Raw genomic sequence first — 16,581 nt, forward strand, 5'->3', positions numbered from 1 at the left:
ACAGATGGTGGCCTCACAGCACACAGGCTGGGCACAGCTGCTCACAGAACAGGCGGGCTGACAGCACTGTGGACCACAGCTAGATGACCCACAGCTATCTTGGCAGGTCACCAGTTGCCATGTCTGGCTCCGGCAGGAACTGGGCAAGCAGACAGGCCCTCCACAGCTCACCTCAGTGGAGCAGAGAGAGACGCCTGGCACAGATGGGCATTTCCTAGAACAGCAGTTTCCAGACATGGTGGTGGTGCCTCTGCTCCTTGTGAGTGCTGAGAGGGGTGCTGCCTGACTTGGACAGCTCTCCCAAGCCCTCACTTTTATACCAACTCACTGGCATGTGCTGTTTGGAGACCCTGCGTCTTTTCCTCATTGCTGTTTGGGCCGGTTTTCAGAGGAACATCTTATTATGCCAAGGTTTGTTGATCTGGAAGTTGTTTATCTACCCATAAAGAAGCTGTTTGTTTATTGACTTGCTAAATTTGGAATCTTCGGCGCAACAGATCATCTTGGCACAAGCCTCATGGCCTTCAAACCGAATGATCTGTGTTTCTGAGTGGCAGGAACAGGGGAAGAAGAGAGGAACTTATAATTTATCCATCTTCTAGTCCTCTGTACCAAGCCATGGGGAGAGAGGGAGCCATTAGGGATGTCCACATGAATAGGACCTACTCACTCCTTCCCACATATCTCATTCTCCGGTGGGCAGACAAGCATGCAGGCAAACTCATTGCAGTGCCATGGTAAGGTCAACAATAGACATATAGGGATTAGTAGAGGAGAGCAGTGGTGAGCTCTGTGGGAGAAGGGATGTCTGGGCTGGATTTTAAATGACTATGCTTTGCAGAAATGGTCTTATTTAAAACCATCAACAATCCCCCAAGATAAGAACTTGTCTCTTCCCATTATAGGTAAAGAAAAGGAAAGGTGGTTGAAATTGGAAAGCTTAAGTCACTTGCTAAAGATCCCACTCAGCTTGCCCCCTAATCTAGGGATGCTCTCCTTCCTCCTCACCATTCTGTTTGGTCTGACAGTTCTCAAAAGACTTTGTCAAAGCTGCATGTCATAGGCTCAGCCAACTGTGCTGCCCTCCGTCCTGTTCTATGAACGGTCCTGTCCCAGACCACTGGCTCTACTTGTCTCCAGAAAGTACTTGATCTTGCCTCTATGCTTCTCCTCCCTGTTTTCCCCCCACCCACTTATACCTCAAGCATTCAGTGGCCCTCCAGACTCTCTCTTGCTTTTGGTGATTTAATAGCTCCTAAAAGAAAGACACTTCCAAAACCCAAAGGATAAAGAGGAAAGGCCAGAGATCTTTTGCAAAGACATTGTGAACAAAAGCAAAGAATACAGATGCTTTCTCAAAGTGTGTCAATGCTACTACCTGAGACAGACATAAGATGAGAAACAAACCCTAGGTTTCTTTTTTTTTTAATGTTTATTTATGTATTTTGAGAGAGAGAGAGAAAGAACAAGCAGGGAGGGGCAGAGAGAGAGGGAGAGAAAAAGAATCCCAAGTAGGGCTCGATCTCATGAACCGTGAGATCATGACCTGAGCCAAAATCAAGAGTTGTATGCTTAACTGACTAAGCCACCAAGCACCCCAAGAATCCTAGGTTTCTAAACACCAAGGCCTGACATCCTTGTTCAGTAAAGGCCCAGCCCCACAACACATTTTCAACATCAATGCAAAATCCAGCCTCTCCTTTAGAAAAGCTGAACCATCATGCCATCCATTCATCATCTCTCCCTTCATTCATTAATTTATGCAATTACTCAGTTTCTCTTTTATTCATCCATTCGATTCAGCCATCATCAGGCTCTGTGAGAGGGCTACAAAAAGAATGAGTTGCAATTCCTGCCTCAAGGAGTCCGAGTTTAGGAGAGAGACAGATCCATCCATAGCAATTATGGTAAAGTATACGTACAAGTGCTATGACAGATGGCTGCACTGGTCCTATGGGGGCAGCCGGGAGAAACACCCACAAGATTTTTGGGAAATTAGACAAGGCTGATCAAAAGCATTATACGTTTGGGGAGCAGTAAATTGTTCCATAGCCAGGATGGAAGGTTCAGGGGACAGGAAGGAACAACAATGGTACTAAAAGGGTTACTAGCACTCTACCATGAAAGCCCTTGTGGACCACGACAAGTAGTTGGATTTTATTCTGACATGGGGGTATTTTAAACAAGGGAACAACTTGGCCAAGTTTGCTCTTTGGAAAGGCATCTCTGGCTATGGCAAAGGTATTGGAGAAGGAGGGCAAGTCTGGAGCCCAGGAGACCATCAGTGTTCTGGAGCAGTTACTCAAAAGTTTCCTGGTGACAACCTGAACTGGGCAGTGTCATGGGACTGGAGCAATATGAGAGGTTTTATGGAGGTAGAATCTATAGAATCCAGTGGTTGAAAGTGGAAGATTAGGAACAAGAAGTGTCATCCTTGAGATTTAGCTCTCAGGCAGTTGGAAAAGAAGACTTTGTGGACAACAGTCTTGCAGTGGGTAAGGCAGAGAAGGAGCCCCCAAGATCCTGATCTCCACCTTTCCAGTTTGTCTATGCATTTCATCTTCCTCAGCTAAGCCAGCAATGCAATTCACATGGAGATGGCCTTCCTCCCACAAGTCCCTCATAAACTCTCTCAGGTGAGAAATTTAATGTGGCATCACCTGTTATTATGCCATATAGTCCTCCCAAAGAATCCTTCCCTGCTAAGTGGAATTAGCAGAACTTTTAACAATCTACACATTTCTACTCTGTTCTTTTTTAAAAGTTTATTTATTTTTCAGAGAGAGAAAAAGAGAGAGCATGCATGAGCGGGGAGAGGGGAGGGGCAGACAGGGGGACAGAGGATCCAAAGCTGACTCTGTGCTGATAGCAGAGAGCCTGATGCAGGGCTTGAACTCACAAACCATGACATCATGATCTGAGCCAAGTCAGAAGCTCAACTGACTGAGCCACCCAGGTGCCCCTCTACTTTATTCTTATAGCTTTCATCTCCCTTGACGTTATATAAGTACCAAAGGGCAAGGATTTTGTGTATTCACTGATATATATCCAGCACCCAGAACAATGTTTGAAACATAGGCAGTTTACAATTAATATTTATTGATAAATGAATGAGGACCTCTGCGGGCAGCTAAGAAAGGCAGCGATTTGTCAGTAATTCAAAGAAATCACTTCCCTGCTCTCACCCATCCGGGAAGCCATATCATAAGCAATAGAAGAATCAGATGCTCTGAATCACAACTGCTCAATGCAGACCTACTGGCCTCTTGGCAATTTTGTACTGTTGGCACACTCATGCTCTGGCTGTGGTTTGGTCCTGGGAGTTAAAGAGTTAGTTCTTAGGAGGCCAATTCCAACCAGCGCAAAGAATGACCTACATAGTAAGTCTGAAACTGAGCCAGGGCAGACTCAAAGTTTGAAGTCTCTCCCAAGTAAAACACTAGTAGTATTGCTGGACTTTTAAATGAAACAAAAAAAATGAAAACACAATGAGCTACCACTCTATAGCTGCTAGAATGGCTAAAAATAAAAAAGATGTACCATATCAAGCGTTACCAAGGATGTGCCACAACTGGAAATCTCAGACACAGCTGGTGGCAAAACAGTCACAAAACAGTTGGGTAGCTTTTTCATGAGGTTAAACATTGCCACACTATTTATCCAGCGATCCAACACCTAGGTATTTATCTAAAATAAATGAAAACATATGTCCACAAGAAAATTTATACATGAATGTTCATAGCAGCTTTATTCATAATAGCCCAAAACTGGAGACAAGCCAAATTCCCATCAGTAGATGAATATTTTTTTCATGTCCTTTATTCATGCAATGCAATACTATTTAACAAATAGGAATGAACTTTGATATCTGCAACAAGGATAAATATAAATAATGTTATTCTAAGTGGAAGAGTTCACACTGCATGATTTCATTTATATGAGATTCTAGAAGTGGCAAAAGGTTGATGGTTGCCTGAGTCTTGGGTCAGGGGTGGGGAGGATTTCCTGCAAATGAGGCACTGGGGAATTTGAGGGATGATAGAAAGTTTTATACCGTGAGTGCGGTGGTGGCTACTTGAGTATATACGATTGGCAAATCTCATCAAACTGTATACTATAATTAGGTGCACTTTATTATATATAAATTATACCCTTAAAAAGTTGGCTTATAAAAAAAATTAAGGTAAAAAAAGTAAAAATAACATCTCAGTTTTATTTGTAAATATGCTTAAAAGGAGTCTGGAAACATATATGTCAGTGATAAATGCTGAAGTTGAGAATCCAGGTGGCTATTATTGCTTCTTCAGATTTTTCTGCATTTTTTCGTATTTTTAGAGATCATTGCCATGCTTAATGGCATGTATCTTAAATACAGAGAACAAACTGGGGGCTGCTGGAGGGAAGGTGGTGGGGGATGGGTTAAATGAGTGATGGGCATTAAGGAGGGTACTTTTTGGGATGAGCACTGGGTGTTATATGTAAGAGATGAATCACTGGGTTCCACTCCTGAACCCAAGACTACATTGTACGTTAACTAACTTGAATTTAAAAAAATATTTTTTCTTGTTTGTTGAATGAAACACTGCTTTGTAGGAATAAAAATAAATATTGTTCTTCCAAGACAAGAGCAGAATTAGCTTTATTCCACATGTAGCTTAAGATCACATTCAGCAAGAAGGGTGCCTGGGTGGCTCAGTCGGTTAAGGATTCGGTTAAGACTTCGGCTCAGGTCCATGATCTCACTGCTCGTGAGTTCGAGCCCTGCATCGGGCTCTGTGCTGACAGCTCAGAGCCTGGAGCCGGCTTCAGATTCTGTCTCCGTCTCTCTGCACCTTCCTACTTGCACTCGTGCGTGCTCTCTCTCTCTAAAATATAAAATAAAATATAAAAATTTTTAAAAAAAGATCATGTTCAGCAAAAAGTTGAATCAACTATTTTTTAAATTTTAACCTTCCGACTGGACCCACACACACCTGGCTCAGGCCCCACCTGGCAGATGTACATTCACCCCTTGCATCCCTGGGACTCAAGCGGAAGTACAGTTGGTCTCAGGACAGGAAAACCTAACCCAGAAGAGGCAGACTTTGCCGAAGCATTTTGGCTAGAAGAAAGGACTGGAGTTCCCAGAACATCCATAGGCACCATGTTCACGAAGTTTTGCCACAGGACTGTCTTCCGTTCTGAATCAAGCTTGTTTCACCAAAGCCTCTTCCCCTGACTTTGCAAGAAAGTTCTGACCAAACCTGAAGCCTTCCTGCAGAACCATTCTAGGAGAGCCATAATGCTGAAGGAAGCCATGCCCCTTGCTCAAGAGTAAACCCTGGCCAACCTCAGCAGTTACCCATTTACTGCATTTTAAAAATGCAAGTCCTGGCTGGGGCTGCCTCCCTAAAGCTAATGGACAAGTTCTCTCATGGTGAAGCCTAAGAATCTGTATTTTTAAAAGCCCCCCGCCCCAAGTGAAATCTCATGCAGCACATGGAAATTTTATTTTACACCTAGGGTTCTTGTTAAAAACACGGATCAGCGGGCCACTCCCCTGTGGATTCTGACTCTGCCTGTCTGGGGGTGGGGGAGAAGGTGGGGGAGCTCCAGAATCTCCATTTTAACTAGTCCCCAGGTGATTCTGATGCAGGTGGTCCACAAACCACATTTCAAAACCCTGACTGTGGATGCCAGAGTAAATTTTCCTGGCCCGGTGCCCAAGAGGGAGCCAAGGAAGAGGCGGGAGAACTAATTTGGTTACGCCAGCAAGCTCGAATTTATTAAGAAGTTAACAAAGAAATCTTCGCACCAAAAAGCAGCAGAGAGCTGAGGAGAAGGGTCAGTCCCAAAGCCACCTTGAGTCAGAGGATGCCTTATAGTGACAAGACATGTGAGTCCATGAAAATAAAGCCATGGGGATTCACCCTGTGAGCTTCGGGATCACTTTGGATGGGAACCAGTTTCCATCTCTCACCAGCATATGGCTCTTGTGCTCGGGGCCTTGAAACACCAGGGCAGGCGCTGGAGAACAAGCCCTCGTCTACCAATAACACGGAGGCAGGATGCTGTCTTGGATGCGGGGAAGGTCCCGGAGACGAGGGGTCCCCACGTGCAGCAGGTGCAGGCTTTGCTTGGGCCACCTCCGCGGAGAAGACAGGGGGCTTCACTTCGTCTCGCAGACGGGCGTGGGCTGGCAGCAGACGGGGCCGCAGCACCCGGACGAGCCGCAGCAGCTGGACCCGCAGCAGCTGGACCCGCAGCCCCCGCAGCCCGAGCCGCAGCCGCTGCCGCTGCCGCAGCAGTCGCTCCCGCAGCAGCCGCTCCCGCAACCTCCGCAGCCCGAGCTCCCGCAGCCCGAGCCCCCACAGCCGCAGCAGGACCCGCAGCAGCCGCAGCAGGACCCGCAGCAGCCGCAGCAGGCGGGCTGGCAGCAGCACACTTCACAGCAGTCTTGATCTTGAGGGCAGCAGGTGAAGCAGTCCCCCGGGCAGCACCCCATGGTCCCGGCTGGTCAGGTGGCAGGTCAGGAGCGCGGCCGGAGTTCCCCACGTCTGACGGTGGCCAGCGGCCAGCAGCTTTTATAGCCCCTCACCGGAGGGTGTTGGCACAGGGGACAGGATGTTTCCTTTGTTATTATTTATGCCAGTTTCCATAAGAACGTCTCATTAGCTGCCTGTTTATTTTCCAGCCCTGAGTACCTCAACTCATAAAAAAGCCCCACTCGGGCCAACTGCTATTTGTCCAGAGGGTAAAAATGCCATCTTCGAAAAGACCTGTCATCATGGCCAAACACGGGCCAGCCGTCATTAGCCCAGGTCAGAGGGAGCCGCGGCCTCTGTCTCTGGAATGGGTCCTCCCCTTCCACGTCTCCTCGGGTGGCAAGCTGGCAGCCAACCCCGTTTCATCGTGGGTGCTCGTCCTGGAAAACCAGACGGGCAAAAGCCGGGGGCCCTGCGCCTCCTGCTGCAGGCAGAGTGGCTGCTCTACGAGGTCCGTCCTGTGGCTCCTCCCAGGAGGAAATGGTATCCTCGTGCGGGCCCATGTGAGCAAAGCAAACATTTGTGACTGTGTGTGGTATGTGGAGTGTGCCACACGTTTGTTTGGGCTTGGTCAGTGAGCATCAGTCATGATTAATAACTGCCTTGTGCAATGGAAAGAGACTCATCATAAAACTGCAAGAGGTGGGAGCCACGTTCTCCCTGGGCCTCCGGGTGAACTGAACACTCAGCCTCCTCTCTAAGTGGGCTGGAAGAGCGGTGATCAGAACCCTTTCCTTGATGGAAGGAGACGGGACGGGGGAGGGGAAGGAAGGGAAGAAGAAGGACGGAAGATCATGGAATGTCCAAAACATCTCACTAAAATGGGAATGTTGTGCACTTTTTTTAAGAGCTCCAACTTCATAGACCACCTGGCGGTAGGCGGGATTAGCATACAAAACACCCAGAATACCATGGCAGGGCATAAAATGCCTTTGGGAAGAGGCTAGAATCCACAGAGGATTCAGGTCCGCGTGTGAATTCCACGATGTGTCGAAATTCCTATCTCCGGGTTGGGTTTGGTACCTTGGAATGGTGGTGACAACCCTGGAGACTACAGGCTCGACCTTTGGAAGGCAGCACCCAGAGAAGGGGACTGAGTGGGAGGTGGGGATGAAGGTGGCAGTGGGTGTGGAGATCTGGATCAAGAGACACAGCCCCTCCTTTTAATTTGCCTTTTCTTTTTAGGTGGGCGTGGAGGTAAGGCAGCCTCCAAGACCAGCTAGATGGACTGAGAAGGGTGGAGCCAGATAATGGGTTGCTTGGATCTGATAGGATGCTCAGTACTTCACAGGATGTGGACATTTAGAACTGGGAGGGAGACATCATGTGGTCCAGGGTTTCTAAAGGTGATTTTATGTCAGAATTGCCTAGGGAGGAGGCTTTTGAAAAATGCAGACCTCCAACCTGGACCCCAGTCCTGTTAAATCAGAGTATGTGCTCATGGGAGCTTGAGAAGCTATATATTTTAAAGCTTCCCAGATGACTCAAATAGATTAGGAAACACTGACATAATTTAATGTCACCATGACCATCACCCTGAAGCACTTCTTTTCTACAGAAGCTGATACAAAGGCCCAGGAGAGGACACATTAATGATGGAGTGAGGCAGCCCAGATGTTCTGTTTCTTGGTCCAGTGTTCCTTCCAGGACTGCACATCCACAGATGGACACCTCTGGGCAAGTGTAATACAGTGAGGTCCGAGACAGACACGTCCCTTTCGTTCTTTTTTTTTTTTTTAATTTTTTTAATGTTTTTATTTACTTTTGAGACAGAGAGAGACAGAGCACGAGTAGGGGAGGGGCAACGAGAGAGAGGGAGACACAGAAACAGAAGCAGGCTCCAGGCTCTGAGCTGTCAGCACAGAGCCCAATGCAGGGCTCGAACTCATGGACTGTGAGATCATGACCCAAGCTGAAGTTGGACGCTCAACCGACTGAGCCACCCAGGCGCCCCTCGTTCTTTTTAATAATAGGCAATGCAGTCACACGAGAAGGACACCAAAGGGCAGGCAGTGCAAAGTCCCTCCTCTTTCTGTGTCCACCAGTCAGTTCTCTCGCCTCTCACCTGCCCTCCCCTCTGCTCCCAGCCTCACTTAACTCCTCCGCACCTGAATTTCCTCATCTATAAAATGGAAATTATGATAGTTATAGTGCCAATCTCACAGGCTGTTTTGAAGATTAACTGAGTTATATAAAGCTCTTAGAGCAGTGTATTGGCTACATATTGTTTGATAAACATTAGCTATTGTATTATTTATATACAAGAAAAACAGATGGATAGATATAGATACGTTTTTGTTCTTTATACATGATAGCAGGTGTAATAGTAGCATAGTATACACTCTGGTTTTAACTCTTTTTTTTCCCTCTTAACAAGATATCTTAGAGCTCATTCTATTTCATTACATAAAAACATTCTTCATAGTGTTCTATTGTACTGATCATTTATTTAACAAATTCTCTATTGAAAGACATTTGTTTCTAATATTTCCAATATCTGACTATTATAAACTTTAATTTTAAATATTTTGCTATTATGTAACTGTGTACTTACACATATCTTTCTATAGCCCTCCCATAAACTCTTGGAAGAGAAATTGCCGGATCCTTGAGTTTTTTCATTTGTAATTTTGATGGCTATTGCCAAATCACCCTTCATAAAGGTTTTACAACTTACACACCCATCAGTGTGTGAGAGGACCTACACAACGTGTAATCAAAGTTCATGATCTTGCCAATCTGATAGAAGAAAGATAGGATCTGGCAATTGTAGTAACTTGCTTTTCTATTATCATGAAAGAAATTAAGCAACATTTCATATGCTTACGTGCTTTGATTGATTGATAGGGCTGCTTTGTGAAACAGAAAACAAAAACTTGGTCTGTATGATGATTTATAAATATTTTTTCCAGATTGTCATTAGCCTTTGATGCTATAGTTAAATAATAATAAAAACAATAATGTTTGCATTATGAATTTCATACCTTCTTATTGTGGAATTTCTGTAAAATACAAAAAATTAAAGCAAGAAAATAAAAATCATCCATAACCACACAACAAAGATAATCTGCTAATATTCTAGTTTCCCTTTTTAGCACTTTCTCTAAAGACTTCCATATAAATATTGATATGAATACAGGTAGCTATACAGACACATATTTATGTATAAGCATATATATATCAGGTACAAGTTTCTAAATCCATGTTCCAAGGTATGTTAAGAATACATAACTACCTTTCTCTTAGACTGCTTAAACTATTTTCAACCTTCATTCCAACTGAGGGGGAAGAAGAGTCAGTTTTGTACAAACTCAGAAATCATTCAAAATTTCTGTCTCCCCATCCTTCATCTGGAAATGGCATCTGAGTTTTGTGGGGCTTGGACAGTATTGTAGCATTAAAGAGAGTATCATAGCATTAAAGAGAGTATCGTAGCGTTAAAGAGAGTATCGTAGCGTTAAAGGATGCACCGTGGGCATCCACTGAAAAGTATATGGTTCTCTCTTATTCACGGCCACCATCCTTCTTCTGATGGCACAGCTGAGATATTTTCCTCCCTGTTCTCCCCAAATTCTACATCCTTCCACCCTCCATCCAGGAGGCCACAAGGCCCTCTCTGTCTGACCACCCACTATCCTCCAGCACAGAAGTCTACTTTGAATTGCATACACAGAGCGTTGACTTGGCTCATTTACTCCACATTTCTATAGTAATAACCCTACCCTGGGGGCAGTGATTATAGAAACACCCCACTGATGCCCAAGTCATGAGAAAAGAGTGAAAAAAAAAGAGTGATAGAAACTCCAGAATAAAGGTAAGACCAATGGATACTCTAGTGTTTCATGCTGACACCTGTTTTTACAAAATTGAAATCATACTGTAAAAACTGATTTATACACTGACTTCAGGCTGTATTACAAAGCTGTAATCATCAAGACAGTATGGTACTGGCACAAAAACAGACACTCAGATCAATGGAACAGAATAGAGAACCCAGAAATGGACCCACAAACGTATGGCCAACTAATCTTTCACAAAGAAGGAAGGAATAAAGACAGTTTCTTTGGCAAGTGGTGCTGGGAAAACTGGATAGCAACATGCAGAAAAATGAACCTGGACCACTTTCTTACATCGTACACAAAAATAAACTCAAAATGGATGAAAGACCTAAATGTAAGACAAGAAGCCATCAAAATCCTCGAGGAGAAAGCAGGCAAATACCTCTTCGATCTTGGCTACAGCGACTTCTTACTCAACACATCTCTGGAGGCAAGGGAAACAAAAGCAAAAATGAACTACTGGGACCTCATCAAAATAAACAGCTTCTGCACAGAATACAATACAGAAAACAATAGGCAAAACTAAAAAGCAACTGATGGAATGGGAGAAGATATTTGCAAACGACATATCAGATAAAGGGTTAGTATCCAAAATCTATAAAGAGCTTATCAAACTCAACACCCAAAAAACAAATAATCCAGTGAAGAAATAGACAAAAGACATGAATAGACACTTCTCCAACGAAGACATTCAGATGGCCAACCGACACATGAAAAAATGCTCAACATCACTCATCATCAGGGAAATACAAATCAAAACCACCATGAGATACCACCTCACACCTGTCAGAATGGCTAACATTAACAACTCAGGCAACGACAGATGTTGACGAGGATGCAGAGAAAGAGGATCTCTTTTGCATTGTTGGTGGGAATGCAAGCTGGTGCAGCCACTCTGGAAAACAATATGGAGGTTCCTCAAAATATTAAAAATAGAACTACCCTACGACCCCACAATTGCAATACTAGGTATTTATCCAAGGGATACGGGTGTGCTGTTTTGAAGGACATATGCAACCCAGTGTTTATAGCAGCACTATCAACAATAGCCAAAGTAAGGAAAGAGCCCAAATGTCCATCAATGGATGAATGGATAAAGAAGATGTGGTGTATACACACACACACACACACACACACACACACACACACACACACACAATGGAGTATTACTTGGCAAGCAAAAAGAATGAAATCTTTCCATTCGCAACTACATGGATGGAACTGGAGGGTATTATGTTAAGCGAAATTAGTCAGAGAAAGACAAATATCATGTGACTTCATTCATATGAGGACTTTAAGACACAGAACAGATGAACACAAGGGAAGGGAAGCAAAAATAATATAAAAACAGGGAGGGGGAAGAACATAAGAGAATCTTAAATATGGAGAACAAACAGGGTTACTGTAGGGGTTGTGGAGGGGGCATGGGCTAAATGGATAAGAGGCATTAAGGAATCTACTCCTGAAATCATTGTTGCACTATATGCTAACTAACTTGGATGTAAATTTTTAAAAAACAAAACACATGAAAAAAACCATTCTAAAAAAATTTGATTTATACACCAAATATTGTCCTTCACCTGAGAAAATGTTCATAAAGATGTTGATTATTAAATAGTATGAAAGTCTGAGAAATTATGTTTCCATATTGCTGGATATCTGTTTCCAATTTTCCAAAGCAAAACACAAAACTGAGCTTCTTTGATGTGAGTCTTTATGCAACTTTCTTATTATCTCCCTAAAGTAAATCCCTAGAAATATAATTACTGAATCTTCAGCATGTTAATTATTTTAAGGCTATAAATAAATATTGAAAAATCATCCTCCAAAAAAATCATTCCCATTTTCACCCATTTCACAGATGCCTTCACCAATACCAATTTTTAAGGGTTTTTTTTTTAAGTTTTATTTTATTTGGGGGAGGAGGGCAGAAAGATTGAGAGACTGAGAAAACCCAAGCTCAGTTTTGGCCTGAGCTGAATCAAGAGTTGGATCCTTAATCGACTGAGCCACCCAAGGGCCCCAATTTGTATTACTCTAAAATCTCTTTGTCAAGAGATTTGTTGTAATTGGTAGTCAGGTCATGGAATCTCATTGTAGTATTTATTTGTAGTGACGTCATTCTTAGTGCATTTGTTAAGATCTCTTTTTCTTCTTTTGGGAATTATATGTTCAAGCTACACATCTTATTTTATGCTAAGTGCATTAACTTTCCTTTCTCACACTTCCTACAAAATTGTCTCAGGGTATCATCTTTTAATTGTGTCTATGGATTTTTTATGCATTTAATTTTCTTTTTATATAGGCACATCTACCTGTATTTTCCTTCCTGCTCCTTTTGTGCTTTGAAACTTCTTCACCACTCCCAAACAAGACAACTATTTTTTTCTTTTCTTTCTTTCTTTCTTTTTTTTTTTTTTAGTTTTTATAGTTGCATTTTTTACACTTACTGCTGTTATCCATCAGGAATTTATTTTGGTGTGTGGCAGATACTACTTTACAATAACGATGTGGTTTTCCTAATTGGGGTACTTGAGTGCCTATTAAATGAATGCTTGGTGTCCAAGAAAAAACAGGATGGCAACATAACAGCAGTCGTGAAAAACTTTGGTGTGGTGTCTGTTTTGGCGGCCTCTTGTGTGCATTGGGTGATATTACACATGCAGTTTCTGGTGTTTCTTTTTGAGACAATCACAAGACAAGCTCTGATTCTGGTTTCACCAGAAGCAGCTCGACAAAAACTTGACTTCTGAGAAGCTTATTATATTTGCATGGCATTGATTTTAAATCATGTGTACAATTAACCACCTCTTGGCCAAGGGGGCACATTATCAGCCCCTCCCTTTGTGCCCAGGCACTGCACTAGGTACTTTATATGTGTTTATGTGGTTAATGTTCAAGATAACTACATACAATAAGTATTATGATCCTTATTTTGTAGATGAGGAAATTAAGGCTCATGAAGATCAATTACTCTAACTAGAAGATGCAGAGCTTGGATTCAAACCCAGATGTGTCTGCTTCTGGAGCCTATTGCCCTTTATGTCAGGCTTTCTGGATGGAACCACAGAAAACGGCTTCTTTGTCTTAAGGTAAGTAAGCCTTATAGTAAGAATATCTTCTATGATTGTATGTTTCACAACCACAGAGGTCATAGCCGTTTTATTCACCAGTTTATACCCAGTGGGTGCTGTAAGGTGGGCACTCAATAAATATTTGTTAAATAAATGAAAAACTAAAATCATGAATGAATGTGAGATGATCCCCTGTAATGCAGTACATTGAGAGGTGTCCATTATAAGAGAGTGGGGTCTCTGCTGCCATTCCTTACCCATCTTTCATTGTTATCAATCACTGCTTCACTCAATCTCAGGTCTGCAAGTATCACTGTCCAATAGAACTTTCTGTGATAACAAGAATGTTCTGTAATTGCTCTGTCCAATATGGAGTCGACTAGACACATATGACTATTAAGCACTTGAAATGTGGCTAAGGTGAAACTAATTTTTAAATTTTATTTCATGTTAATATCTTTATGTTGAAATAGCCACATATTGTGACTTCTGTATGGGGCAGGATACCTCCAGAGGTTCTGTTTCAGATGGTATGGCAGGCTAGGTTATTTGGACTAACCTGCATTATGAAAACAACTGAATATGCTGTATTATTTTCTAATTGTTAGTCTTATTTTTTTATGTTTATTTATTTTTGAGGGAGACAGACAGAGAGAGAGACAGAGCGCAAGTGGGGTAGGGCAGAGAGAGAGGGAGACACAGAATCCGAAGCAGGCTCCAGGCTCTGAGCTGTCAGCACAGAGCCCAATGCAGAGCTCAAACTCATAAACTGAGAGAACATGACAGGAGCAAAGTCAGACTGAGCCGCTCAGGCACCCCTTGATCTTCTTAACAGCATCACTGAGCTGACATTACTTCTCTTCTGAGAGCATTTGCTGAATTTGACAAACTTGAATTGTAGTTTTCATGACCTTTCTGGGAGATAGAAACAGAAAATAAAGTCTAGGACCCAACCAAGGTAGAGGCTCCCTTCCATAAACTGGGACCCTCAAGGGCCACACCTCTTGGTGACCCAGACATAAATTCAGCCTAGTCACCTCCCATCACCACGGCACTGTAAGGAAAGTTACCATTCACAACTGAATCATTCAAAAAAAACTTCTGGCCATGAATTGAAAGAGGCTTCTGACTGGTAGTGCCCCAGTGTACTGGCAGGAACAAATTCAAATCCTGTCTGGAAGAACACACCACTATCCTACCTCCACAAAGTCCCACAGATGATATTCAGAGGAAAGAAAGTGTGGCAATCATTAGTGCTATCACCAAATATTTCTGTCTCTCTCTCTCTCTTTCAGAAACATTGCAGGAATGCACTTCTCTATCCCCTTTGGAGTTAGGCATGGCCAAGTGACTTGTTTTGGCTAATAACATATGAATAGAAGTGACACATATCACACATCATTTCCACACCAAGGCTATATGAGCTGATGTATAATGTGCCACTTTTTCTTCACCCTCCCAAGAAGATTTCTGGAAGTCTGTCTAGAGTTGGAGCAACTGTCAGCCTGGACCCTTAAGTAAGTATGATGATTAGAGACTCCTAATGGCTATGTGGGACATAGAGCATGAGCAAGAAATAAACTCCTATTGTGATAAGACTTGGGAAATTAGGGAGTTGGTTGTTACTGCAGTAACCATAACTTAGCCTAACTTTACTGGTACAGTGAACAATTTGCAGTCGTGCATAACTAGGCACACAGGGAAACAAGACACCATGAGTGAGAATCAGCAGAAACAAGAGAGCATAAACAGACGACAATTCAGATCCTGGAATTATCAAACACAGGTTATAATAAAGTATGTTTCTGTCTTTAATGGAATAAAAGGCAAGCTGGAAAATATCTACAGGTGTGGATAAATATAGCTGACAAGAGAAAGTCAGCCCTGTTTAACCACCCCCCTCACTTAGAATTTCATGGATGCAGAAAAGTCAAGATGTAACCATCTGGTGCTTTCTTTTGGTTCCCACCACAAGTGAAGACAAACCAGAGACCCAGAGAAAGTCTTTGTTTCAGTCGCTACTGCTGCATAACAGAAAGCCCAAATACAGTGAAATAAATCATTTTATATGTGATATAAATAATGTTATTATGCTCATGGATTCTGTGGGCCAGGAATTCTGAAAAAGCAAAGTAGGATGGCTTGTCTCTGCTCTGTAATGTCTGGAACATCATCTGGAAAGACTCAAAGCCTGCCTGGGCATCCTCAAGGCAGCCCAGAAGAATGAGGTGGAAGTTGCATTGCCTTTTATGACCTATCCTCACAAGTCACTAGTGTCACTTACTCTACAGTCACGAACTTGCCCAGATTTGAGGGGAGGGTCTACGTCAATGGAAAACTAACACAATCATGATGTAGAAAGAGCGTGGGAATAAGAGATATTATTGCACAATCTTCTTTTCATACAGTCTTCTTCTTATCCTGGGTAATCCTTTCCCAGCATGTGGGATGCATATGGCCTACAGTCTTTGTCCTCTGCCTCTTTCCTCCCCTTTCTCCCCAACAACAAAACCAAGAGGTAACTGGCATCAGCCATTTCTTCAGGTTTACTAATAACCCTTTAATTGAACCATACCCTGCATGCTCACTGTATTTCTTGCCTCTCTCTCTCTCTCTTTCTCTCTCTGCCTCATTGCCCATTAACAAGAACCTAAGGGAATTATTTGAAGGAAGCTAGAGTAAGGGCGACAAGCTCTCTCAGTTGGTCATGAAGGCTAATTTAATTCAATATCTCTGGTTTCACTGAAGTCAGGGAAGTATGAGGATCAGAAAAGATGATCCACGTTGAATGCACACTTGTCTCCTAGTCGAAGGAAAATCTTCCCAGCCATGTATTTTATGTTTGGAGCATACATGCCACCACAAACTCTATTACCTGCCATCTTGGAACTCTCCCTCCATATATAGTCAGGGTTGTCCAGAGAAACAGAACCAATAGGATATATGTAGATAAATAAATATAGATATAGATTATAAGAAGAGATTCATTATAGAAATTGGCTCACATGATTATGGAGGATAGGTAGTCCCACTATCTGCCATCTGCAAACCAGAGAACCAGGAAAGCTGGTAGTATGATCCAGTCTGAGTCTAAAGGCCTGAGAACCATGAGCATTAGTATCCAGGGGCAGGACAGGATAGATG

General features: G+C 42.9%; 2 protein-coding genes across 2 annotated transcripts in view; both read right to left on the reverse strand.

Moving 5' to 3' along the window:
* Nucleotides 1–237, reverse strand: part of LOC125927634 (keratin-associated protein 16-1) — a 1,348-nt gene extending 1,111 nt beyond the window's left edge. Inside the window, 1 exon segment of the mRNA XM_049638130.1 lies at nucleotides 2–237. Within this exon segment, the coding sequence (XP_049494087.1) occupies nucleotides 2–237 (236 nt within the window).
* Nucleotides 238–6,148: 5,911 nt separating this feature from the next.
* On the reverse strand, nucleotides 6,149–6,484 carry LOC125927635 (keratin-associated protein 17-1). The gene has a single exon (XM_049638132.1). It carries the CDS (start codon nucleotides 6,482–6,484, stop codon nucleotides 6,149–6,151), a length of 336 nt encoding a protein of 111 aa, XP_049494089.1.
* Between the last annotated feature and the right edge of the window lie 10,097 nt (nucleotides 6,485–16,581).

Source organism: Panthera uncia, chromosome E1 (genome assembly GCF_023721935.1).
Source record: "Panthera uncia isolate 11264 chromosome E1, Puncia_PCG_1.0, whole genome shotgun sequence".
NCBI classification, from domain to species: Eukaryota; Metazoa; Chordata; class Mammalia; order Carnivora; family Felidae; genus Panthera; species Panthera uncia.

Excerpts from the sequence above, each read along its gene's own strand:
- LOC125927635 (XM_049638132.1), bottom strand. The coding sequence starts at position 6,484 with ATGGGGTGCTGCCCGGGGGACTGCTTCACCTGCTGCCCTCAAGATCAA.